The sequence below is a fragment of the Diadema setosum genome, chromosome 13, assembly GCF_964275005.1.
Source record: "Diadema setosum chromosome 13, eeDiaSeto1, whole genome shotgun sequence".
NCBI classification, from domain to species: domain Eukaryota; kingdom Metazoa; phylum Echinodermata; class Echinoidea; order Diadematoida; family Diadematidae; genus Diadema; species Diadema setosum.
The window spans coordinates 10,128,899-10,156,897 of NC_092697.1; the positions used below are offsets into that span (position 1 = coordinate 10,128,899).

The 27,999-nt window shown below is 37.1% G+C and overlaps 1 protein-coding gene across 2 annotated transcripts in view; it reads left to right on the top strand.

The window, feature by feature from the left end:
* The window catches only part of LOC140237204 (tyrosine kinase receptor Cad96Ca-like), a 43,210-nt gene that overhangs the window by 8,622 nt on the left and 6,589 nt on the right, over positions 1 to 27,999 (top strand). The window contains exons 1-7 of one of the 2 annotated variants that reach the window (XM_072317147.1): positions 7,511 to 7,621; positions 19,813 to 19,953; positions 20,348 to 20,375; positions 20,585 to 20,646; positions 21,189 to 21,359; positions 21,515 to 21,610; positions 25,850 to 26,031. In XM_072317147.1, coding sequence (XP_072173248.1) covers positions 19,878 to 19,953; positions 20,348 to 20,375; positions 20,585 to 20,646; positions 21,189 to 21,359; positions 21,515 to 21,610; positions 25,850 to 26,031 — 615 coding nt within the window. In that variant the 5' untranslated portion in view covers positions 7,511 to 7,621; positions 19,813 to 19,877. Of the gene's footprint in view, positions 1 to 7,510; positions 7,622 to 19,812; positions 19,954 to 20,347; positions 20,376 to 20,584; positions 20,647 to 21,188; positions 21,360 to 21,514; positions 21,611 to 25,849; positions 26,032 to 27,999 lie in introns of those variants that run through there. The other variant, XM_072317148.1, reaches the window with a different exon arrangement.

Below are 27,999 nucleotides of genomic sequence, written 5' to 3' on the forward strand. Positions count from 1 at the left end.
CTCGCAGAGCAATGCTATTCATAGTATTGTTTGCTAATCTCAGTAAATGTTTAGAGTATTGAGTATGCACACTTTCTATAGGTACTAAATTTTCATATCCCCAAACTTCACTTCCATGAATAAGATTTGGTACAACAAGCCGGTCAAAAAATTCAGCTGGATATCTATTGGAAGCCGCATTTTCGAGACTTAAACATTACACTATACATTGTTTGTTTCGCTTCATCAACTTTTTTTAACTTCAACCTTTCTAAAATCATGTTTATTATTAAACACAACTCCAGGGTAAGTATACTCGTCTACAACCTCTGAAATATTCTCATTAAACTTAAATGGCTTGAATTCTATAACTTTTCCTCTTTGAAGAATCATTACTTTTGTTTTACTGACATTAACTTGTAGTAACCACAATTTGCAGTAATCACTCACAGCATTAAGTGCAGATTGTAATTCATTCTCACTAGTTGCTAGGATTAAAGTATCATCAGCATACATCATTGAGAAGCGTCTTAGAAATACAGAGCGTATAAAAAAGGTAATCCAACTTTGGAGGGCTGCCATTTCTTAATTGTCAGTTATAAAGAGCACAATCTTGGTTGTAAGGAAAGAGGAACTCTTTTCCCTTTCATTGATACCTAATTATGTTGACAATTGTCATGCATGACCGATCACATGGACTTCAAAGACAACAATGACAAACTGCACTTTTTCCAAGTTTGCGTGTTATTGTGAAGGAACAATGCATGTCTGACTGCATGGATGAGATCTGTCAATGAAAGTGGTCAAATCATCAGGCCAGCCTGCACGACTGCAGATTCGTGTTTTAGGGTTTCTTCTAACGTTTTATGGTTCATAACCTTCAACATGGCCACGTTGTCGATATTTGGTCCTTCCAATCAAGGCGACACCATTATCCATTTTACTCTCTTCATATTCATGACATGGTTTGCCACTGGGAGCTAGGTGTTGAATATGAACGGAGAAAATGGATTGTGCGGGTTGGCCTCTATGGGAGCGACCAAGTTTTCAGACAAAAGGCCATGTTAAAGGTTATGGACCATAACATGTTAGGAGAAAACCTAAACACAAACCCTAAATGCAAAACCTAAACACAAAACTGCATTCGTACAGGCTGGCCTATTTGGCAACTTTAATTGACAGATCTCATCCATGCAGTAACATGCATTGTTCCTTCACAATAGCACGCAAACTTGGAAAAGGTGCAATTTGTCATTGTTGTCTTTAAAGTCCATGTGCTCAGTCATGTATGACAATTGTCAACATAATTAGGTATCAATGGAAAGAAGAAGAGTTCTTACTTTTCTTACAACCAACATCGTGCTCTTCATAACTGACAATTAAGAAATGACATCCCTCCAAAATTGGATTACCTTGTTTGTTTGATACGCTCTGTATATCTATTCCTTTATCGTGTAATACAACCGACAATTTATAAGGCCAAAATCAACACCATTATATGCGGAAGTTACATAATCTTGAAAATCATTTGTGTAAAATGCAAATAGCAAAGGAGATCGATTCTCACCTGGTTTCACTCCAATATTACAATAAAAAACTCAGAACGCTCTGAATTGTGGAGGACACATGACTTCAGATTTTGATACATATTTCGGATTACGTCGAAAACTTTTCCTTGTATGTTACATCTGGCAACTATATTCTATAGCAATGTTCTATCGGCGGAGTCAAAATATGCTTTCTCATAATCTGTAAACGCACAATAAACTTTTTTTCTCTGTAATAAATACAGGTCAATACAGATATGTGATCAACAGTTAAATAAGTCTCTCTAAATCCTGCCTGTTTTTCCCCGATAGCATAATCATCATCAAGAAAATCTGTTAATTTATCATTATACTATTATTGAAGTAAAGTGAATGGAGAAGCAAAAGTTTCTTTTCACATGGTGTCAATCACTCTTGTGGTGTGGCAATTCTCAATAGATAATAGATTTAACATAGATATAAATAAGATAGAGTCACAAAATGATAGAAGAACTCTACTTTTAGATGCTAAAATAGACGGTTATGATGTTATCCTAGTAAATGTTTATTTACCTGCTAAAACACGAAAACAAATGAAAATGAATAAATGGTTGAGCAATTGTACTTCAGAAAATGAAGCCCATCTTATTGTGGGTGGGGATTTGAATTGCGTACTAGATATTAAGAAAGCTGTAGTGGTAGTCAAAGCTCATATTATAAGACACCACAAAGTTTGCGCAAACTCTGTAAAATAACAACAACAACTTATTGACGTGTGGAGAAATACTCATGCCGATATCAAACAATTCACTTGGAGAAATTTGTCATTAAATGTAGCACCAAGACTTGACTTCTATTTAGTCAGTAAAAGTACGCAAGCAAAATATTTGTCAAACGACATAAGACCACGTTATCATGATGCCCTTTTTCTTAAGTTAAAGATTTTGAATATTTCTAAAGGTCCAGGGTGCTGGAAAATGAATAGAGAAATACCAAAAAACGACAGGTATCAACAAAAAAATTAAATTCCTCATCAGAAGTATTTCAGGTAATGTATGTTTTTTCTTTTAGCAGGTATGGAAAGTCATAGAAATTAAAGTACGTGAGTTCACGCAAACGTTCTGCAAAAATAAAGCTTCAAAAAAAAGTAAAAGTATGCGTACGGCAAAGATTTATTAAACTTCAGAGAATAATTGGTATAGATAGTGATGTTAAGATACAGAAAGAGTATATATATGTTAAGAAAGAACTTGAACAAATTTATGAAAGAGAATGTAGAGGCGCGGCTGTTAGAGCAAGAGTTAGGTGGCTAGAAAAAGAGGAAAGATGTACGACATATTTTCTAGGTTTAGAAAAATATAAATCAGAAAGAAAGAGATAAACCAGTTGCTGTCAGCAGAAAAGGACAGATGTTTTACTGAGCAAACAGAAATACTGCAAGAAGTAGTGAAATTTTATTCAATGTTATATAGGAAATCTGATGTTGATGAAAATAAGCAAAATCAGTATGTCAAATCAGTTCAAATTCCTACATTGAGTGTAGAGGGAAAAACAAATGCGACGGTCTGCTAACGATTGCTGAATGCAAGCGTGCGGTTTTCTCAATGAATAAAACGTAATCATGATGTTATAACAGTAGAATTTTATCAAATTTTTTTTGGGATGAAATTCAATTTGCATTGCTAAATTTTCTTAAATGTTACATAAAAAAGAAATGTCTGAAATAAAATAAATAATGGCCTCGTACATTGATTTATAAAAAAAAAAAATGATATTTAGACAATTGGAGACCAATTACACTGTTGAACTGCGACTAAAAGATAATTGCCGCACTTTTAGCCGAACGCTTGCAATCAATGATTAATGAAATGGTAAACTAAGATGAAACTACTTATATCAAAAATAGATTGTCAGCTTTTAATATACGAATGTCAATTGATATTATTGAATACATGAAAAGAAAATGGATAGATGTATCATGATGCAATAATGATGGCTGATTTTTAAAAAAGCTTGTGATGTAATTGAGTTTGATTTTGTGTTGTTGTGCTTTACTAAAAAAAATAATTTTGGTAATATCTATCAGACATGGAAAAAATTGTATACACACCTTCACAGTTCAGTGTTAGTAAATGGCTGGATATCTGAGTCTTTCTTAATACAAAGAGGTATTAGACAAGGTTGCCCACTCTCAGCTTTACTTTTTGTGCTTGCTGCAGAATTTATGTCGACCCGAAAAGAAATAATAAGTGTATAAATGGTATTTTTGTTTTAAAGATGGAGGAAAACTTTGAAGTAAAATTGCTACAATATGCAGATGACACACTGTTGTTGTTTTTTTTTGTTTCAGATAAACGATCATTAGAAATAGTAAGTGAAGAGTTGGAATTATTTGGAAACGTAGCAGGACCGAAATTGAATAAGAGGAAAAACATCTGTTATGTGGCTGGGAGCTGCCAAGTCAAAATGGTCACTCGATGAGCTTGATTTTGTGTGGACAGACACACCCACAAAGTACGTAAGATTTTATGTTTCACCTGATGTGGATAAAGCACGAGCTTTGAATTGGAAAAGAATATTACGAAATTGCAAAGACTTTAACACAATTTGAGAAAAAGAAAAATTTGAAAAGATTGAGTTATTTGTTATATACTTTTATTTGTCAAACAAACATTGAAAAAGTGAAACGAACTATTATGACTAAAGAGTTCGAAAAAGGAGGTATTAAAATGATCGACCTTTCTATGCAAAAAAAAAAAAAAAAAATAAGCTTCCTACTGAGATGCACTATTGGTGCAACAAAAGGAACATGGAGTAAAACGTGTTTTCATTGGTATAACGCTTTTGGTGGATCAGAATTGTTTGGATTGTCACAATATGAAAGTGAGTAAAGTAAGAATCAACTCCTATTGTTTTATATTGAAATATTACAAGCTTGGTTAATGATAAACAATAATATTTGTTTGAAATATCAACCCTTGGTAAATGGAATACAATATGGAATAACAAAAATGTAAATTTTCATAAAGATCCTTTATTTTGTGATGGTTGCTATCAAAGTGGAATTGTATTTTCAAAGACTTTTTCAAGAATGGTAATTTTTTATCTAGTACAGAAATTTTGACTCAACTTAAACGACAGAAAAGTAAGCAAACGTTGATTTTTTAATAATGTATTATATTACGCCAGGCCATCCCAAGGTCCTGGATAAACAATTAAGCGGAATCATGTATAAAGTGTCATAATAGATCATTAGAAATTCCTAAGATAAGAATATGAATAAGAAAGCAGGAAAGAAGTATACAAGATGTTTCAACCAAACAGTTTTAAAAACTTTTGTGTACACATTGATAGTAACAGGTGTTGTTTATATTGGGAAAAGATATTGGACTCATCATTTCATTGGATAAATGTATTCAAAAGAAACTGACGTTATTGTAAAGGAAAACAAATTGAAAGAATTTAATTTTAAGATTTTCTACCAAAAGATATGAAAACTGTGAGCATGGCGGTGTAGTTGAAGATAATCTACATGCGTTTATTGGGTGTAGATCACATAAAGTTTTCTTTTTGTATCTGACAGTTATGGTCAAACTTATATATAATGTTGATTTTAAGATAACAGGAATGCATTTGTTAAAAGGCCATAAGGTGACTGAATTAGATGGTGTATTTACAAAACATACTGTTAATATATAAAATCGGAAAAGAATGTCGTGCAACTAATTTACGATAGCGCCCTTCTTTATCACTGCCTGCGCGCACTTCCCTTTGTCCATTGTTGTTGTTTTCTTTTTTTGCGCGTCAGTGGTGTGGTTCGCGGGCTGTTGTTGTGGTGCGCTAAAGAGGTGAAGGACCTCTTCGCAGAAGCTTTGCTGTTGTGATGTGTGCATTGCATGATGGGATATAAAAAAAAATCGAGATTCTAAACCCGACCGTTCACATGTATCGGCGCGGGGTAATTATCCCGCTAATTGAGGAATTAGCGCAAGATTTCTTGGGATTAGCATCGTGATGCTTATCGCGCTAATTTTTGGGGTTTTGTTCTGTCCACACCTTCAAAAAACTCGAGATACCGATCGCGATGCAAATCTCGAGATTTGTATCCCGCTAATTGGTGTACGTGTGAACCCCCTATTGTTACCTAGCACAACACCTACGCGCTTTACTCTTGATGAAATATCAACTTCGGCAATTATCGTATCAATACTAACGGTGATTGGCATTACATTCCACATACTAAGAATTTTGCTATAGGATTGGTCAAGAGCTGATCACGTGATAAAGCGTAGTTTTGCCTATCACATCACCTGAGAAGGAAAGTTCGTTACACTGTAGGCCTATGTTGACGGTATAATTTGTTTCGTTGATCTCTTCAGTCCATACAGTTCTAATAGGGAGCTTTCGATTGAGATCGCAGAGATCTGCGACGTAAATTGTGCGTGTCGCGTGCAAATTTCAGCTGGTGGCATAGTTACAAGCTTGAAGTCCTGCGTCCATCTCGAAATCTACTTCGGTAGTAGGCCAAAATAACGTCGTTCTAGAATCACCGACGTAAGCCATTGGTAACTAAGGGACTTGGCCAATAGAAACAGGCCAACCTTGTTTGGCAAGGATATGTTCATGAATGCAAACGCGCGTATGTTGGGGCCAAAGACGCTTTACTAATAAGACAGGAAAGTGCGCTAATCCTGTACAAAACAAATGGACAGCGTGCGGTCCACAAGCGTATTACGCACGTCACCTGACACGCGCTGTCTTTGAAGTTATTGTTGCTGTTCATCAATTGTCGTTGATTTTTTTTAGATCATGTTATTGCCAAATTTTTACCTCCACGAAATAATCCTTATTACTTTTAAGTCTCATCCTTCAAAATAGTCCCCTTAATCGAAAAAAAAGCTACGACTATAATTTTTGAATCTTTTTAAAATAATAAAGATACCACTACCTTTGGAAATGAATGATGTTCCTAGGTGTACTGAGTTTGTACTTAGCTCTCTTTTGTATCGTCATGTAGGGTAGCCATTTTGTGTCCATTTTTATCGCGCGCCTTCGTATCTTATTATCTCTACTATCTTTGGTCGGGGCCAGGATTGCGTGTGAGCGTGTTACGCGCGCCGCCATGTTCAGTGTGACGTCATACGAGAGAGACGGTTTACTTTGGACATTAGGGAGCTTTCGATTGAGGACGCAATGAGATCTGCGACGTAAATCGTGCGTGTCGTGTGCAAATTTCAGCCGTTGGCATAGTTACAAGCTTGAAGTCCTGCGTCCATCTCGAATCTACTTCAGTAGTAGGCCAAAATAGCGTCGTTCTTGAATCACCGACGTAAGCCATTGGTAGCTAAGGGACTTGGCCAATAGAAACAGGCCAACCTTGTTTGGCAATGACCTGTTTATGATTGCAAACGCGCGTATGTAGTGGCCAGGGCGCGTGTGAGCGTGGTATGCGCGACGCCATGCTCAGTGTGATGTCATCCATTATGAGAGAGACGGTAAAATTTACTTTGGACACTACGCATACTAGTATGTAATTTCTGTCATGCAGATCAACGCCTTCGAATTCGGGTTGGAGGGGTGCAGTTTTCCTGTCTATCGACGATTTTCGCAGAAATTTGTGGATTGCACCAACTCCCTTAGTTTTCAAGCACTGAACTTAAAATTTGGCACATGTGATCGCTAGAGTACATAGATGCGCAGACTTTATCTTTTGTTATTGTCAAAGAATGTGTTGTCTTGGTAACAAACAGTACTTTTTAACGAAAATCATTGAAAAATATTATGGATGTAGCTAATCTCTCATTTTTTTTGATATTTGATTTTAAAATTTGGCACGTGTGACCATCAGATCATATAACATGTAAATGTGCATACGTGTTAGCGTAGAGAGCGCCCTGCGTGGTTGCCTCTTTTCTGTGCTCTGAGTTGTTTATGATTTTTGTGTTGTTCTGTGATATTATTTTTGTGTCACTGTGCCAACTGTATTGTATGTGCTTTGTGAATCTCCTGGACCATTTTTGTGTTAAGTAATTCGAGGATTTGGCTGAAAATCGGCAAACTGGATTTGGGGTTTGATATCGTTTGTACGGGAGCCACACTACAGCCTTCATATTCAGGTATGTGTTTATGCGCTCATGCGAGCCTAGAGCTGTTAAGCGCGTAGAAGTCATACGCGTTTGTGTTCATGCGCTCAACTGTTGTACTTGAATGAGCTGTAGCTTTCTTTAAATTTTTATGTACGTTTTGCACAACGCAGTGATGATAATGATCAGTATAATGGAACGAATGAGGTATATGTTTGTTGTGAGTCTAATACTGACTCTTTTGCCATGTATGTATTGTTGTACAGCCACATGCACTTTTAGTAGGTCTATACTACCAACTGTGAAGAATGATAAGAACATGTCTAGTACCGGTATCAGAGTAAAAGGCTACTCAAAAGCATGCATTTTGTATTATAAGAATGCAAGCTCTACTTTTCACATGTCACTGCTTACCAGTGGAGATGTTGAAATCAACCCAGGTCCGTCATTTAGTGTGTCAGCTACCAAAGACCATGCTGTTGATAACAATACAAGACGTGCATATAGTATTTCGGACCTTTTACAGCTGAACCCTTACAATGTTTACTCCACTAAACCTTCTTGTAAGTGCCTTCGGATTAATGAAGTGACATGGCAACGAATAACAGCACTACAGATTAACAGAGTGAAAAAGACTCACAGAGGTAAAAGAGTTGTAAGACAAAATAGGGATCAAACTGTGAAGATGTTACACGAAAGAAAATTTGTGAATTCTGATATTTCATGTCATATGAATTTGAAATTTGCTATGTTAAATGCCAGATCGCTGAAGAACAAAACCGCTGAATTTGTAGATTATATTCTTGATCATGAATTAGACATTGTTGCTATTTGTGAAACATGGCTTACGCCTAATGATGCTGCTCCGATTGGTCAATTGACACCACATGGCTTCACTTTTAAGCATATTCCCAGAGTTGGCAAACGAGGAGGAGGAATAGCTGTGTTGTTTAAAAGTTAATTAGATGTCAGAATTGTAGATTCCCCAAATGTTACAACATTTGAAATGATTCAGATGACTCTGAATTATATGCAGAAATCGTTGCATTTCATCAATGTATATCGTCCACCCAGTTCAGTACAGTTTCAGATTTTCTTGGATGAGTTTTCTAATGTGCTCGATAGACAGCTTCTCTGCTCGTCTGACTTGTTGATTGCAGGTGATTTCAATATACCTGTGGACTCATCAACTTCGAATTCGAAGTTGTTCTCTGAATTATTGTCAGCCTTTAATATGATTCAACATATTAATGAGCCAACTCATAATCGAGGCCATGTATTAGATCTGCTTATAACTCATAAAGGTAACACTGTACAACTTTGTAATACCGGTGTTGTAGAAGGTATATCAGATCATTCAGCAGTAATGTGTGAATTGAACCTTCCTAAACGTTGTATCAAAAAAACATTTGTTGTGACACGGAATTTGAAATCTGTAAATCCACAAGAGTTTGTTGCTGATACTCATGTTAAGTCTCTTTCATCAGCTGAATCTCAAGTTAATAATGTTGATGATGAAGTGAATTTGTATAACACCTTACTCACTGCCACCCTTGATAAGTTGGCACCTGAGAAACGAATCAAGGTCACAATGCACCCCAATACGGAATGGTATACCCCAGAAATAGCTCAAGCAAAACTGCTTCGTAGACAGTTAGAAAGGGAGTCAAGGTCCACAAAACTGGAGATTCACAAGCAGATGTATCATGCGCAAAGGCGATGTGTAAATGCCTTGATTAAAGATGCTAAGTTACAATATCATTCAAAAAAGGTTACGGATTGTGGGAAAGATACAAAGAAGTTGTACAAAGTTGCTAATGCTTTACTTTACCGAAAACAGCGATCTCCTTTGCCAGAACGCCTCACTCATGGTGATCAAGTTGAGTTAGCCAATTGTTTTAATCAATATTTCATTGATAAAATTGTGGCAATCCAACGGAGTTTCCCAACTCGTTGTGAACAGCCGAATGACATTGTATGTGAAGTCAAGTCAGAATTGAGTGAGTTTCAGTCTGTCACTGTTAATGAGATAGAAAAGCTTATTAAGAACTCACCTAACAAATCATGTGAACTTGATCCAATCCCAACAGATTTGGTTAAGAAGTGTGGCAGAGTTTTAGCACCCGTTATCACAAGAATCATAAATGCTAGCCTGAGATTAGGTGTAGTTCCACAGGTGTGTAAAAAAGCAGTTATTCATCCAACTTTGAAAAAAGCAGGCTTAGATCAGGAGTGTCTAAAAAATTACCGCCCAATTTCAAATTTACCTTATTTAAGTAAATTGCTTGAAAAGGTTGTTTTCTCACAACTGACAATGTATCTGCAAGATAATGATTTGCTTGATTCATTTCAATCTGCGTACAAGCCTGGTCATAGTGTAGAAACACTGTTAGTCAACTTATCAGATATTGTGTTCAGAGAATTAGATAGTGGTAACATCACTGCTCTTATCATGCTTGATATGAGCTCAGCTTTTGACACAGTCGATCATGCTATTCTGATTCAACGACTGAGATATTTGGGCATCAAAGGTACTGTTCTTGATTGGTTTATATCCTACTTATGTGATCGATCTCATTATGTCAGAATTGGTGATTCTACCTCTTGTAAAACTATGACAAAGTTTGGTGTACCTCAAGGTTCTGTTGGAGGCCCGCTGCTTTTTTCTCTGTATATGCAACCAATTAGTGAAGTATTTCGCAAGCATTGTATTAGTTATCATTGTTATGCGGATGATATACAACTATATTTGTCTTTTAAACCCACTGTGTCTTCATTGTCATCCGCCATTGCAAAACTCGAAGCATGTTTGCAAGACCTGAAAATCTGGCTTACATCCAATGGCCTTAAACTAAATGATGATAAATCTGAGTTTCTGTTATTGGGATCAAAGCATATGTTAAGCAAAGTTGATTATCAGTCATGTCATGTCAACATCGGTAGCACTTGCATTACTCCGTCGAAAACAGCCCGTAATTTAGGTGTCATATTTGATCAGGAAATGTCATTTCGAAGTCATGTAACTCATATTCAGCGGAATGTTCGATATCAGTTGCGTAATTTAAGTTTCATAAGGAAATATTTGTCTAAATCTGCAGCTGAGATACTTATTCATGCTTTGAATTCTTCTCGGTTGGATTTTTCGAATTCATTGTTGTGTAATCTTTCAAAAAAAGATGTCACAAAACTTCAACGGTTGCAAAATTCTGCTGCCCGATTGTTAACTTTTACTAATAAGTATGATTCCATGTCACCAGTTCTCCGTTCCTTACATTGGTTACCTGTAGAAAAAAGGATTATTTTCAAGATTCTGTTATTAGTACATCATTCAGTTCATTCTTTTTCCCCAATATACATAAGTAATTCTGTTCAAAAATACAATCCGACACGAAGGCTACGTTCATCATCAGATGCATTCTTACTTCAAACACCCAGAGTAAAACATGGGTATGGTGATCGTGCTTTTTCCGTTATGGGACCAAAATTGTGGAATCAGTTACCTCTTCAGTTAAGGGAACTGTCATCGACAGAGTCATTCAAATCCAAACTTAAAACTTATCTATTCCTTTCATGCTGAGGACTGTAATTGCTGTATGTCATTAATATTGGATCAATATTGTATTTTTAATTGGTATATGTTGTATTCTTTATTTGGTATATATTTGTTTTTGTTTACCATTTTCTTATTTGTTGAAATGTTTGAATATGTATATGCATGTAAATATATGATATCTTTTCATTTTTTCGTTTCATTTTTGAAGCGCCATGAGCACTGAAAAGTGGACCTGTGCGCTATACAAGTAGCCACTATTATTATTATTATTATTATTATTACTTGATCTTTTGCCATTGTTGAACATTGTGTTGCCGTGGTAAATTTTTATTAAACAAAAATCATGCAAAAATGTGGATTTCGCTGTACTCCCAAAGTTTTTCAGCATTCCACTTGAAATTTGGCACATGTGACCGCCGTAGCAGGTAGATGTGCAGAATTTCTGTCTATTTCTATAAAAAGCATAAAGGCTTCTGTACAGAAAATTGTGGATTGAGCTAACTTCCTGTGTTTTTTCAACATCTGACCTGAAATTTGGCACATGTGACAATTATGCTCCAGTGTTGATGATAAAACTGACAAAAGACATTTTCGTGAAATACAATCATAAGTACGTGTGGTAGTGAGTTTAACAATTTCCCGTTTCTGGATGTTGAGGCACCACCAGCCATTTCGCTGGCATGGATTCTGATCATGACCATGGTCAGTTTGCTTTGCACCGACTAGCATACAGATTCAAATTATAACATATCAATATTCACGAACCGCACTGCATAACAACAAAAAAAAATTAAAAAATGAATATTCAAAATGTAAATAGCTGTGTATGATTGGGCGATCATAAACCCTTATCGCAGTGCAATAACATTAACTCCATGAAATGCAAACTCAGGCTAACTTTTGTTGATGTGTAATACATAGGAATACAGAAAGTGATGACAGAGTTTGAGAAATACAAGTTGTGCTGGGTATAAAAAAAAAATGTTATGCTCCTCATGGTACTTATAATTGAATCCTTTTATCTAAATGAGACTGGTGCTAGCATTGTTCCCTTCATCTACGTCCGTGGTTCCGGAACGACGTTATATTGACCTACTTAACGTAGTAGATTCGGGATGGACGCAGGACTTCAAGCTTTTTGCACACGACACGCACAATTAACGTTGCAGATCTCACTGCGTCCTCAATCGAAAGCTCCTTTTTAACCTTCTTGAATCACCGACGCAGGTGAAGGGAACAATGGTGTTGATGACGTGTTACGCACATTTGACAATAGCAGCGCGCTCACACCACTCGAAACTACGCGTGTGAAAGTTCACTTGAGGCGGGGTTTCACTTACTGCATGCATAAATTATTGACGTCAGCCATACATTTCCCAATCATGATGAAGCAAAATACGTCACACGCCCATTTGCACCTGGGACAGCCCACTCGGCTGAGCTGCTCCGTTGCAGATTTTCGAAAGCGCTTTTAAGGGTCAACGGACTGATGGACGCGGACGTTGCGGGTTGGTTGCTTTGTGCGTCGCAGATTTCACTGCGTCCTCAATCGAAAGCTCCCTACTGTACAAATACCAGTACTAGTAGGTGATTTCTGTCATGCAGATCAATGCCCTTCGAATTTCGGGTCGGAGGGGTGCAGTTTTCACTTCTATCGACGATTTTCGCAGAAATTTGTGGATTGACCCAACTTGAAATTTGGCACATGTGACTGCTAGAGCACGTAGACGTGCAGACTTTATCTTTCGTTATTGTCAAAGAATGTGTTTCCATGGTAACAGACAATACTTTTTAACGAAAATCATAGAAAAATATTATGGATTTAGCTAATCTCTCATTTTTTTTTTTTATTTAGGTCATATAGCATGTAAATGTGCAAACTTGATCTTTTGCCATAGTTGAACATTGTGTTGCCATGATAATATAATTTTTAAACGAAAATCATGCAAGCAAAAATGTGGATTTCGCTGTACACCCAAAGTTTTTCAGCATTCCACTTGAAATTTGCGACCGTCGTAACATGTAGATGTGCAGACTTTATGTCTTTTTTCTGTAATTCTGTACAGAAAATTGAGGATTGAGCTAAATTCCTTTTTTTTCAACATCTGACCTGAAATTTCGCACATGTAACAATTAAATTAATGACTATGGAGATGAGCAAATTCATCTTTTATCAATGTCCAGGCAATGTGTTGCTATGGTAACATCATTTTTCATGAAAATCACACTAGTTACCAGTGGATTCAACTCATTCACCTAATTTATGTTCCAATGTTGGTTATAAAACAATCATACAATCATAAGTACGTGTGGCAGTGAGTTTAACAATTTCCAGTTTCCAGATGTTGAGGCACCACCAGCAATTTCGCTGGCATGGATTCTGATCATGACTTGTAACTGGTTTAATGGTCAATTTGCTTTGCACCGATTTTCATACAGATTCAAAATATAACATATCAATATGCACGAACCGGAATAGCATTAAAAAAAATGGTTGTATGCAAATGAGAAAACAATGACTGATAGCCGAATATTCATTATCAATGTAAATAACTGTGTATGATTGGGCGATCATTAATCTTTGTCGCAATGCAATAACATTAACTCTGTTATGAAATGCAAACTCAAGCTAACTTTTGTTGATGTGTAATTCATAGGAATGCAGAATGTGATGACAGAGTTTGAAAAAAAAAAAGTTGTGCTGGGTGTTAAAAAAAATATTATGCCCCTCATGGTACTATAATCCTTTTATCAAAATGAGACTGGTGCTAGCATTGTTCCCTTCAGCTACGTCCGTAGTTCTAGTACGACGTTATATTGACCTACTTAACGAAGTAGATTCGAGATGGACGCAGGACTTCAAGCGTGTAACTATGCCAACGGCAGAAGTTTGCACACGACGCGCACAATTAACGCCCGCGTCAATAAATCGAAAGCTCCTTTTCAACCTTCTTGAATCACCGACGCAGGTGAAGGAAACAATGGTGTTGATGACGTGTTACGCACATTTGACAATAGCAGCGCGCTCACACCACTCGAAACTACGCGTGAATTGCTCCCCGATCTAAACTTGAAAGTTCAATTGAAACGGGGTTTCGCTGTTTACATGCATAGATTATTGACGTCAGCCATGCTTTTTCTAATCATGATGAAGCAAAGTACGTCATACGTTCATTTGCACCTGGGACAGCTTACTCGGCTGAGCTGCCCCGTTGCAGATTTTAGAAAGCGCTTTTAAGGGTCAACGGACTGATGGACGCTGACGTTCCGGGCTGGTTGCTTTGTGCGTCGCAGATTTCACTGCGTCCTCAATTGAAAGCTCCCTATTGCGAGATGAGTACGCGCGAAATAAAAGTGCGTTGCACTGTGAACTATCACTTAACTAGGTCAAATGATAGTCCACTGTGAAACGCACTTTCATTTCGGTGCCGCGGCGCGGTGCGCGGAGCAAACATATTCGTTGTTTTGTCATCTACACGCATGCGTCTAAAGTAAACTACGTAGCCTACACTCCGTATGTAAATGAGGCTTAATGAGGTTCCGCACGCAGAATCTCCTTCCTGCGCAAGCCGTCTCGTGAATTGCGAAGTTTCACGGGATTTTGCGCACCTCGTTGCAGACTTCAGAATACTTGCATGCAGCCTTCGCAGTCATCGAGGATGTCAACATTGTAAGATGAGTTTGATTTGCCGTTTCTTGCTCTTAAATTTGATATAAAATTTGCCCTTGTTTGGGGATTTTAAGGCTATGTAATTCATCGTTGAACTAACATGATATTTTGAGTGATTTGTAACTTGATTTTGAAATTAAACCTATGTTCTGCTGGATCCTCACTGGTATAAAACTATTAACACTACTAATTTCATGATTATTAGCATCATCAACTCAAAGAAACAAATGTTGAAATATCAGAAGTGAATCTCAAAACAAAGTTTAGGCCTATTCGTGGAAGTATCCACTGCAAACACAATCAGGAATGCTTGGACTCTCCTTAATAATATGTAGGATTTTACGAGAGTAAGCTGCAAAACTGTCAGCATGTGACAATCATAAAAACAGAAATACTGAAATAGAACAAAATAACAAAAATCTGCAGAGTACTGACATGTTCACAATGCGATGACATCATATATAACCATCATTTATTTCACAGCGGCTGCAATGGACGATTTCGAACGGTGGGCGCTGTGACCTAGTGTCATACTTTGCTGGATCCCATGTGGTAAACAAGATTAAATGATTAAACTTGCCCATATTTTGAAAGAAGAAACATGTAGTACCCTGTAAGGTCAGGTCCCACTGCACTTACGGATGCAAAGAGGATGTAATACGTAAAAAATCTTGCCATCCGTTGGAAAACGCAACGCATCCACTGCGTACTCATCGCATACGTGTTTCATACGCTCTATCCATCGAGCATCCGTCCACTGTGATTTCATGCGCGCAAAAAGTTTTAAGCTGCTTAAAACTTTTAGAACGGATGAACTTTCCGCCGTGTACGATGTAAATCCGCGAAATAAGAGCAACAAACGTTGTATGTCCGTTATCATCCCTTAAACGTCCGCTGTATCCTCTCTGCATCCTCTGGGCATCCTCGCAACTCACATCTGCTGCAGCTGAAAAAACGGAAAGAGGGAGGAAAGATATGGTACATGGGACGTCTATACATCGTTAATAGCACGGAAATAGAAATGATGTAAGCGTATGCATCTCGTATATGAAGTATTTAGAATGGACAAAGCGTTTGTTTCTGTTAGGCGTACGTGATGCATCCGCTTCATCCGCCCTGCATCCGCTCTGCATCCGCCTTTTCCGCTATGCGTCCGTCTCGCAATTATCTCCGGTAACCCCTTCCATCCGCTTTCATCCGCTAGGCTTCCGATGAACATCTGTTTAACATCCCCGCTACATACTACCCACGTCCGTTCTTTTTCCGTTCTGTTTTCGCCCATTTTCTCCAATTTCGTCATTTCTGGAGCGGATGAAAGCGGATGGAGCCATCCCCGACATTTTGCTCGTCCGCTGTGTCCTTTCTGCATACGTTTTGTGTCCATCGGCCAGTGGGACCGGGCCTTTTAAGGAAGAGATCCATTGTCATTTAACCTTTATTTACCGCACTTCTTCCGACTCTTGTATTTAGTTTTGAACACATTAAACTCCGCTCACTTTTTACCCAGATTCCTTTTCGAATTTTACTTTATAATAGCAATGGGATGAAAAAGCTACTCTCTCCTTTCATTTTGTATGAAAATGGGGTCGATACATTATGTATTAGCCAGACCACGAGTATTTCAAAAGAGCGATGTAGTAGTTCATTACGTATGCATGACCGTTTCGAGCTTGCATACGTAGTGCGTTCTCAGTGCGAGATCCACACGCTGTGCGGACTGACTGCTACGCCCATACCTAAAGACAGCTGAAACTGTTTCAGATGTGGAATGAAAAATCGAATATCAAGGACCCTAGATGTGGAATATGAAGCAAATATTTAATTTTTAGTTTCAGGCAATGAGACAAACTGTCACTTCCTCGGCGATCTGAATGTGTACGCTATCTTTCCTCAGCTGCGCTTCGAAAAGATAGCTACATCCAGATCGCCTCGGAAGTGATAGTTTGTCCCATCAGCTTCACCAACGTTGATTATTTGCTTATATATTCCACATACTAAGAATCTTGCTATAGGATTGGTCAAGAGCTGATCACGTGATAAAACGTAGTTTTGCCCATCACATCACCTGAGAAGAAAACTTCGTTACACTCTATGATGGTAGTCATTTTGTTTCGCTGATCTCTTAGTCCACACTGTCCTAACGTGTGATATAACTTACAATTTTGAGTACGCGCGAAATAAAAGTGCGTTGCACTGGTCTATCATTTGACCTGGGTCAAGTGATAGACCACAGTGCAACGCACGTTTATTTCGGTGCTGGCCACGCGCGGGGCGCGGAGCAAATTCGTTGTTTTGTCATCTACTCGCATTCGTCTAAAGTAAACTACGTAGCCTAAGCCCGGGCCTGATGATACCTGCAGACAACTAAAACGGTTTCAGATGAGGAATAAAATGGGAATATCTAGGACCCTAGATGTGGAATATACTAGTAAAGCAAATAATCGACTTTTAGTTTCAAGCAATAAGACAAACTATCACTTCCTCGGCGATCTGAATGTGTACACTATCTTTCCTCAGCTTCGCTTCGGAAAGATAGCTACATCTAGATCGCCTCGGAAGTGATAGTTTGTCCCATCACCTTCACCAACGTTGATTATTTGCTTAATATACCATGCACCTAAACTCCCTCTCGTGCTTTCGGCAATTTGAGGGATCATAAGCGAAGACGTCATTAATTCACTTTTGAATGAGAAGTGTTAACATTCACGTTCGTAATTGGGGAAGTTACTGAACATCACTGAAATACGTTTGTAGACTTGACGTCTATGATAGACGAGATGCATGGATGACCTACAATGTCACCATTCACAAACCTTAGACTTTAACTATACTGTCTAGCTACATTTACCAACACAGCCCCGCAGATGTCACGATCGATCAAAGTGATTGTATGTGAGATAACTGCCGATTATAAAGCTGAGAGAGGCACTATACACAGCTAACTTCATGTTCTTCATACCCCTTCTATAAAGACTGGACACATCACTAGAAAGTGGCTGTTACAAGAACAGCATTATTCAACACTCACAAAGTTTTTTTCACGTACTCGGACTCGTTCTAGAATAACAATCAAATTCAAGCAATGTTATCTTCATTGCTGTATTTCTAAAACATCCTTACAATATCCCTCTGATTCTTGTTTATCGATTCAAATAAACAAAGTCATATCACTATAACCTTGACGCGACTTCTTTTGAAAATTTCGGGCAGCAAGCCCTGAAAAAAACAAACAAACAACTAAACAAACAAACGATATTATATGACAGAAAATACCGATTCTGCTGCGTTTTCGAATGAGACTGCATGAATATTAACCGCAAATACAAACCCACTCGTAGTCAGCATTCGTTATTGTGGTGTAGGCCTATCTTCAAGATTTCCTATCGACCATATGAACATTTACAAAACAAAAACTTTGCTTTTTTTTTCGATTTCAATCTAAATATCTTTGGGACAAGGAATTTGGCTTAAGATGTTCAAGTTTTCTAAGAAAGATGAGAAAAGATATCTATAGCATCAAAACGCAATTTTGATCTCTGTTTTTCCTGTGGTGGTGATTCAACTATCATTAGGTTTCAAACTTTTTTTAAAACGATAATTATTTGATATAATTTGAAAGCGCTTAAGAGCATGTCCTTCATTATATGGGGATTTTTAAGTTTAATTGATTAAGATTGAAATGGCTGAGATATCCAAATCCTAATAAAAGGTGGGAACCACCTTTTAAAGGATCGCTTTGTTTTTCTTTGTTTTTGGATATCTTGGCAATTTCCAAACCGATTTCTATCAAATAAACTTTGAATTCCTCTTAGAATTGCATGGTCTTTAACATGGGGGGGGGGGGGGTTCTAAGTATCCAGCAAAAGGCTGAAGCTGAATCCTCACCTTAACCAGTATCATAATAATAATAATAATAATAATAATAATAATAATAATAATAACAACAACAACAACAATAATAATAATAATAATAATAATGTAAATTTATAAAGCGCAAAACCTATAGACATATATTCTGCGCTGCAAAAGCTTCTGAAGTACTTGATGATAATAAACAGTTGAATGAAAAGAAATGTTTTGAGTCGAGTTTTAAAGACTGCTATAGAGTTGGGGATTTTCTGACTTCTAATGGTAGGTCATTCCAGAGTTTGTGAGGTGCACCGGCAAATGCTCTGTTTCCCATGTTACTTTTGATTTACGTGTTGGAATTTGTAAGAGAAGAGTATCCTTGAAAATGCGCAAGTTGTGAGTGTGTTTGTGAGATTTAAGCACTAATAATTCAGATATGTAAATGGGGCTTGACTAATGAGTGACTTATATACAATCAACAGAATCTTAAACAATACTCGTTTACGAATCGGAAGCCAGTGTAGATCTTTCAGAAGAGGAGTAATCCTTGAGTGCCTTGGTTTGTTACAGATAAGCCTTGCGCAGGAGTTTTGGACTCGCTGCTGGCGCCCAACTTGAGAATCAGGGAGTAATATGATAACCCATCGCAAAAGTCCAGTTTACTAATGATACATACGTGGACAACCATTTTCATACTATTCTCATCGAAACATTTCCTAATGTGTCTAAGATTGTATTTCATATGGTATGATGATTTACATACATTTGTGATGTGTGCTTCCATGTTCAGATGTGTGTCAAAACACACTCCAAGATTCCTAACATTGGAAGATTACTTTATGAGAGAACTTCCGACTGATATCCTATCAAAAGAAAGTTTAGATATTTGCTCGGATGTGCCAATCAATAACAGTTCAGTCTTACTGACATTTAGCATGAGTTTGTTTTGCATCCATTAACGTACGTAACTGATACATGCTTCCATGTGAGTGATGCTTTGCTGCTGAGCAAGTGCATCAGGTGTGAACGACAAATACATCTGTGTGTCATACCATCCCTTTAAACCGACTTCATTTGTCACTTTCTTAGACGGAAGTCAGCGTTAAAGGTCATACTTATTTTGTTTTCTTTTGTCGTTACAATGCCTTCTAGTTGCCGTGTGTCCGTGTACGTGTCCCTCTACCGTGTCTATTGGTTACGTTGCCGCACTGTCAATCATGGGTGTACTGCTTGCTGTTTCTATAACAGTAAATAGTATGCTGTTCTACAAAGACAGCATAACATCCTGCAAAGGTTTGTAGTAATGTTTTGTTGCATGGTTTTTAAAGCGTACTTATTATGGCAATGTTAGGATATATTAGAAAGTGTAATGACACTCAGGGGCTTGCCTTGATTCTACAGAAATAAACACAAACACACACACACACACACACACACACACACACACACAAACAAATGGGCCGTTTTGTTAAAAACGAAAATAAATCACAGCAGTTATGAAATATGGACTACGAATATATTCAATCACATATTACAAATTATGATCATCTCAATGAAATAAATTATATTCATATTATAGAAATTAACATTGGCGAAAGCCAATTACTATATTTGAACTGCTGGAGTTTATCAAGTATATAACGTAAAACAAAACGTTTCATTTGCTTCATTTTCCTTTCTCTTTCAGTGCCAAATAAAACTGCAGAAAACGTAAGGTAAGAAAAAACAAAAGCAAAAATTTCACTTCCTCTTGCATTAATTCCAGTTTTTTCCATAAATAGAGCAATAAAGTTTTGCTGACAGTGCACCAATAATACGTGTTTGTATACTTTATGCGCTTTCTGTAAATTTCTTTAACCCAAAATGTAAAGTTGAAAATAATCCAGTTCAAACTTCATTCATTCTGCTCTCATTTTTACTTTAGGAAAGTCTTGTCGGGAAGCGACGAAAACAACACTTATGAGATGATTGAAAGACGAATCGAAGGTAGATCGTCGCATTTTCACATTTTATCAAACTAAGGCACATTTTTTACCATGCTCATAAACAACTGTTGTGCGTGTTTTTTTTTATATTTGTGATCGAAATATACACTGGAGATTTCATTTTACAAAAACGTAAGTCAGTGTATTCAGTTTTCTTTAATTGTTGTTGTTGTAGTACATGTATAATGATATATCACTAAAACATAATGTGTGAGTATTTGTGTGTATGTGTAGCTGGTTGTGATTACCTATCTTGATAGTAGATTAAGAAATGAAAAGGTTTTTTTTTTTGTTCAAATCATACTAAAAGAGCTTTTGAAACAGTTAGTTTGACATCAAATAATGATTTCGCTTAATCACTGTTTTGTCAAAACATGAAAAATTTCAATACTCGCTGCTACAGCGTACGACATCCTTACTGTTATCAGGTTTATGGCCGAAACGTGTCATCCGAGATTGTTCTCTTCTTTGTTTTAAATGCCTAGATTAAGCAACAAACTACAGCGTATACATATAAACATCACCATATTTGACTTTTGGCAGACAATGCTGTGTATCAACCAATTACACCAATCACCGCTGCTTTAGAAGCAGAAAGCTTGACGTTCTTTTCTCGGCTTGGTTCCATCGGTCTGGGGAAGTTTGGCGACGTGTGGAAGGGTAAACTACTCACAGAACATGGACTAACTCCGGTGGCCCTCAGACAGATCACAGGTTATCACTTCATCTGCTGTTATGTTAGATACAATATTATTTTTCCTGATTGTCTTTGAGGTAACATGAATTTGTTTCAGTCTTCAACGAAGTATTGGGTAACATAATGTAATCATCATATTTCACCTCTCTGTATCTTTGCTGTGCACTCACAGAAAACGTTCCAGACATTCTGCAGTTGGTGACACATCTATGTAAACTTCCAAACCATCCAAACATTGTGAGGTGTCTTGGATACTGTGCTGAATATCGTAAGTACTCCGAATGGTTCGGTACCCCCCCCCCCCAAAAAAAAAAATGGTCAAAACAAGCAACGAGATGAAAATGAAGACACAAATGGCATTGACTCGTAGATCATTGTATTCATCGAATGTCTTGTAAGATTAAAGGGATGATACATTTTTGTCGAGTTGGGATTTGAGGTTTCCAACTTTTTTTTAATGCTGATATTTTTAGATAATGAGAGACATTCTTATGGGATATGGAGCATACACTTTTTAAAGAGACTTCAAAGTTTATTTGATGAAAATTGGTTTTCAAATGACTGAGATATCCAAAACAAAGCAATTCTAATAAAAAGTGGGACCCACCTTTTTATCAGGGTGGCTTTGTTTTACTTTGTTGTTTTTTTTATATCCAATTCATTATAAAACCGATTTTTTATCAAATAAACTTAGAATTTCCCTTAGAATTGTAGGTTTCTTAGCATTTCATAACAGTTTTTTTCTAAATAACTTTCAAAAACGTAAAAGCTGAATTCTCACCTAAACCAATACTATACCATCCCTTAAAGTTTGTCATTACAATGTATTGATTTATATGTCTACATTAGTGCATGTGTGGATGCAAACACATTGTGTAACTTCCTTTCTATTTTATACTTGTAGACTACTCCTCAGGAAGAGAATGCAAGTCAAGATAAATACATATTGCCTAATAAGAAAATTAATGTGTCGTTGAGCACTCGATGTCCTAAATGTTTATGTTACAAATCTCAAGAGTTAAATTACCACTTGGGTTGATTGTTGAAGAAAAAAAAACCGTTATTCAGTGTAATTGATTACATCGATTAGGTAAAATCATTTCTTTAACACTTGAGCCTATTTGTATACGGCCCTGCACCACAAAACCAACTAAAAGTAGCCAGACGTGGATTTTTAGCCAAGGGCAGATTCTGAAAGAGCAAACCCAAAGCTTTAACATGATGTATAACTCAATTCAAATGGACTCTCCTAACCTGTCTATATATTGGAAAGAAATCACACACTCTGGAAAAAGTCTGAGCTGGCAAAAGAGGCTCTGATATACGGGGTCTATTTAAGCGCTTAGTCTTAATACCAAGCTGTGCTAAATGCACGAAGAATGGGACAAAAAGTGAAACAGGATGTAAACCACCGTAGCAACAACAATGGAGGGATTATTAGATAAAGCTGAAATTGAGCATGCTCTTTTGACACATTTTGTCCATTGTCAATGCCAACTGTCAAAGCAGTAGCATTATCTGTTTAAAAGTTATTGGAAAGTTATCGGAAGTGAAGAGTGTTTAAAGGATTTTCAAGAAATGAAAAGGGGCCTCCAAGACATACCTGATCACACCACTCTACCAAAAAAAAACAACAAACAAACAGACAAAGGAGTAGAAAAACTTCTGAATCACCATTTCCCCTTTCATTTTATGATCCCAAACTCAAGAATAATGTAGAATAGTTTTTGCAAAATATATGGAAAACTCAAAATTTACTTGCTTGACCCGTTTCACCTTTCTTGAGTCCTCACACAAAATCAAGAGGTGTGACTTTTTGTGTTTATTTTAATGCATAATAATAATAAATAATGCTTACATAAATGTGTCATTGGAAATAAACTGGCATTTGAATTTAATCAATTTGGATTGAATATACATTATATACGGGTGTTTGTATGTGAGTGGGTGTGCATGAAATATGATAACAAATAGAAATTATTACATGTCATTTCAGTCTCATCTTTTGTTCCAGTAATTACGTGAACAGACAGGTATGGCGCACCATTTGCCCAATAATTCCGATAAACTTAGTTTTTGACCGAAAAAGTTTATCGCGATAAACCTAGTTTTGCACTTGATAAACAGAGTTTATCGATAAACTGATTTTTATTTTCGCTCGATAAACCTAGGTTTTCTCTTGATAAACAAAGTTTTTCACTTGATAAACAGAGATGATGGATAAACTAAGCTTTTTCGCTCGATAAACAGAGTTTTTCGATGAACTGAGGTTAACGAAAAACTAAGTTTAACGATAAACTCTGTTTATCAAGGGAAAAGCTAAGTTTATCGGTAATCATGGTTATTTCAGCTTTGGCGAAAGGGGGCACTAGTACGGAATTAGCTGTATGATTAGGATGTGGATCTCGGCACGCACTAGCCGCAGACTTGCGACTACAGTTTGTAGTACCCATTACCAGTTACTAGTCGCGACAGCAAACATCCTACGTGAAAAATCTCTGAGCTCTGGATCTCTGAGCTCCTCTGGCTGCCCACTTGTCTCTTCTGTGGCCATGGCGAAACGATTTTTAAATGACGTCTGTTGCGTTATTCGACGTACGTGGTTGTAAGTTGACAACTTGCCGCAAACCTACTATCAGTGTCGTTTAACGCCCAGAGCTGGTAATATGGCACACGAGCAGTGGCGACGCTCACAGCCGTATAGGCTCTGGCAACGTTAAGCTCAGAGCACCTACTTCTGACAAAGTTTGAATAACTCTGATGATCGATAAACTAAGATATTCGCCGAAAAACAGCGAAAGTTTGTCACGATAAACTTAGTTTTTCGTTTGATAAACTGTTTTACGCTTGATAAAAAGAGTTTATCGATAAACTTAGTTTATCGCTCGATAATTCTGGAATGATCTTCCTGCCGATTTAATCAATTGTTCTAGTATGTTTACATTTAAACAAAAATTGAAATTAATGTTAATAAATGAATATAACCAGCCTGATAAGAATATTTTAATATGTTATATGCGCAGTATCCTCTTTCAATGGACATTTCTGGTTTATGCTCCCACTATATAATCCCTGCATCCGTATTTGTATCAACATTTTGAACTCATTATGAAGTTGATTATATATAATGTGCACGTATATACTTGTGTATCTATATGCCATATTTTCACTCAGTTCTTATTCTTTGGGTTCTTGTTTTTTTTCTTCACTTTTTTTTAAAGTCTCTTATTTCTTTTTCCCTTTGTACTTTGATATTTTAGCTTTCATAGCGCTTCGTCATTATTACTTTGTGTCCTATCTCCATTGATTGCATAGCAATTTTACACCGGTTTTTTCATGGAACCTGCGTTTACAAGCTTTGCTTTTGCGGTTCCATCATATTTCACAAGTTATAGAGAATTGTCTTATGAACAATATGTATGCTGACACACTTTCTGTTCATGACCCGACTTATAAAATATATTTTGTATCTTGCTTGGTTTGTATTCTTTTTTGGATGTATTTTGATGTCAAGTGAAATATGAAAATAAACGTGCTGGAACTGTTCACTGTGTCTCGAGTGCAAGACCAGTGCAGTTTCAGTTATTCAATCAATTCAATAAGTAGACTTTCTCTAAAAAAAAACTTAGTTTATCGACCGATCAAAAACTGAGTTTTTCCGCGATAAACTAAGTTTTTTTTCGGAATTATTGGGCAAATGGTACGTCATAGACAGGACCTGATTTGTCACCTCTAGAATCTGGCCCTCAACACAAGGCCACTTTACCCTTTCCTATATCGTGCATGAGATACAGTGTTAAACGCTCGCGGGACCATAAAATCTCAAACCTTAACAATCATATTTCTTTCTAACATGTATAATTTTTTTTTTTGGGGTGGTAGAAGGCTTCACGGTGCACCACGTATTCTTTCTGGAGTATGTGAGTGGCAAGGGCCACTCACATACTCCAAAAAGAATACGTGGTGCACCGTGAAGCCTTCTACCACCCAACGTTCTACCACCACTGAAGCCTTAAAAGATTTCAAATATTTTTTTTTTTTATTATCGTACATTATTGTATTATTAAACATATCAAAATATTTTACAATGATGTAAGTGTGCATGTAATGTAAACTGCAATTTTGCAATATTCCTTTGTCATTTGGTTATGTTTCGTCACACCCTTGTAATTTATTTTGATTTTATTTGGGAAGCATGCAGAATAAATACGTACGGAGGCAAAATGCTATGCCTGTCTCTTTCATAGCCATTTATTTTGACATTGGCGTCATATTGACTTTCAATGCTAGTGTGGTGTGTCCAGCTCCCCTTTTTTCGCTCTCTCCAGTAAAAGGCATTGAAATAAATTTAAAATTTAATGTCGGTTTGCAGTTGATATAATGAAATCTGGTGCCGTTGAGTTGAAATGAGAAAATCATGTGTGTATACCTATGTATGATAACCTAATGCTTGAAAAGCTGAACGATGTCGAACATGTGCATTTATTATTCCTGTGGGGTAATGCAGGTTCCTTGGTAAACGAATTCGTTTCCGGTGGGACGCTGCTGACTTTCCTCCAGTTTAATAACCAGTCTTCAAAATCTTTCTACGGCAACATCAAGCCTGCGAGACCCCGATTTGATGAGTCTGAGTTACTTACGTATGCTTGGCAGGTAGCTAAGGGGATGGACTTCCTTGATTCCAACAAGGTAATTAAACATGAAAAGTAAATTTTGATCTTATGCAGACGCAAAAAAATTGTTTACTAACTGTGTCATGAGGAAACAGTTTCGCGTTGTCGTACGCCCAGCCATGAGACATTGTGAAGAAATTAGCTCTCTCTCTCTCTTCTTTTTTCTTTCTTTTTTATTGCCAAGGGAAACATTTATAGGCCTGATGATTTACGTGTCACATCGAACTAAAAAGATTACGAGTGAACTTCGTTTGATTTTTGCAATTAATTCTATTTCAATTCAAGCAAATAAAACTACTCTAACAGGATGACATTCAAATATTTGATTATACAAAATTAACACAACGTCAGAAAAAAAAACCTACAATGAACAAAAGCAAAATGATAGTGTGGCTTAATATAACATCTTGCTTGAAGTGGAAGAGGCTACTGAAAAGTAGAGCTTACATTTTTCAGACATTATTATAATTGTAATGAATATTTCATCATAAACGAAAAACTAACTTGATAATAACATGTTCCTCACAAATACCATAAAATGCTTAGTGAAACTTTTATTTGTGGACCTGTTTTAATTCGTGCTTGACCACATGTATGACAACTTTGCCATTAACGGAAGAGAGGCGGGTTTACTGATCCTTTTGACCGTTTCCATGAAAATCAATCCGCACAAACTCAACATACATTCCCTGCGGAAAGAAAATAAACATGGCACACAGGGGGTTTGTATGAGTGCATTTGACATCATATACCATTTTGATGATCATTGTATTTTTTTTCAACTGGCATCCAGGCTTCATTCTGCAAGTCACATCGCACTGACATGACGTGCCCAAAAGATCCTGTATTACGAACCTTCTTTTCCTGTCAGTATACCTGTGCATCAATCCAACCGTTGTATTTATTGTCCGATAGCTCTGTACATTTTATTGTTCTTTCACAGGATCCAAAATTAATTCTTCTTGAAGCTGTCAATAAAACATTTAATGAAATAATAATCTGGATTCAAATTTAGAAGGTTCGCTTGAATTTCAGTTTTAAAGCCATAATTAACCATTTGCCGATGAAACAAAAACCCAGCATTAGTGCTATTAAAATAGTTCTAAAATGTGAATTAGGAATAGAAATAACCACTGTGAAAATTTACATCCGATGTTAAGTGTTATCAAATACACAAAATGTGAACAATAGTAATATTAATGAGTCCAAACCGTCCACAGTTACGGTTTATTGAGAAAAACACTGATATCTCCTTATATTTTAAGCTTTATTGCGAAAATTTTATGTGGTAGGATGTTTGTGATACAGCAGACCTGCACATACATGTATGCATCAATTGTGATATCTTGAACATTTTTTAATCACTGCTCCCAAAGGTAAACAGGACCTTTAAGGTAACGCACACCTACACACTTAAACCACACACACACACACACACACACACACACACACAGATGCAGATGTATACCGGTGACTTCCTTTCTTGGAATTTGTAACCCCAGAAGCACCTGCTTCCTAGACCCCGTTTACAGTGCGAGGCTCGGCCGCGGCCGAGCCCGCCTTCATTTCAGTGTAAACGTGCACAGGGCCAAATGCGGGGCCAAATTTGGCCGCGCATTTGGCCACGCTCTGGAGGTGGTCTCGCGGCCGAGCCCGGCCTTTTCTCAGTGTAAACGCAAACTGGGCCAAATGCGCGGCCAATTTTAGTCGGGCTTCCAAACCCTCTGCCCGTACTATTTCGTTATTCATGATGTTAACCCCCTCAACGTCGAAAACTAGTTTAGTTTAAGGTGGTTTTGTCCTGCAAAGGATTTTTCCTTCGGCAAAGGCCTTTGCCCGAACGGCGACTTCGTCGCCACGGAATCCAGTTGGCAAAGGGTCTGAAAACCAGACTATACCAAATTGCGTTTGTTTACAAGCAGAGCGCAACAACGACAAAATTATTAGACCCCGTTTACAGTGCGGAGCTGGGCCGAGCCGCGGC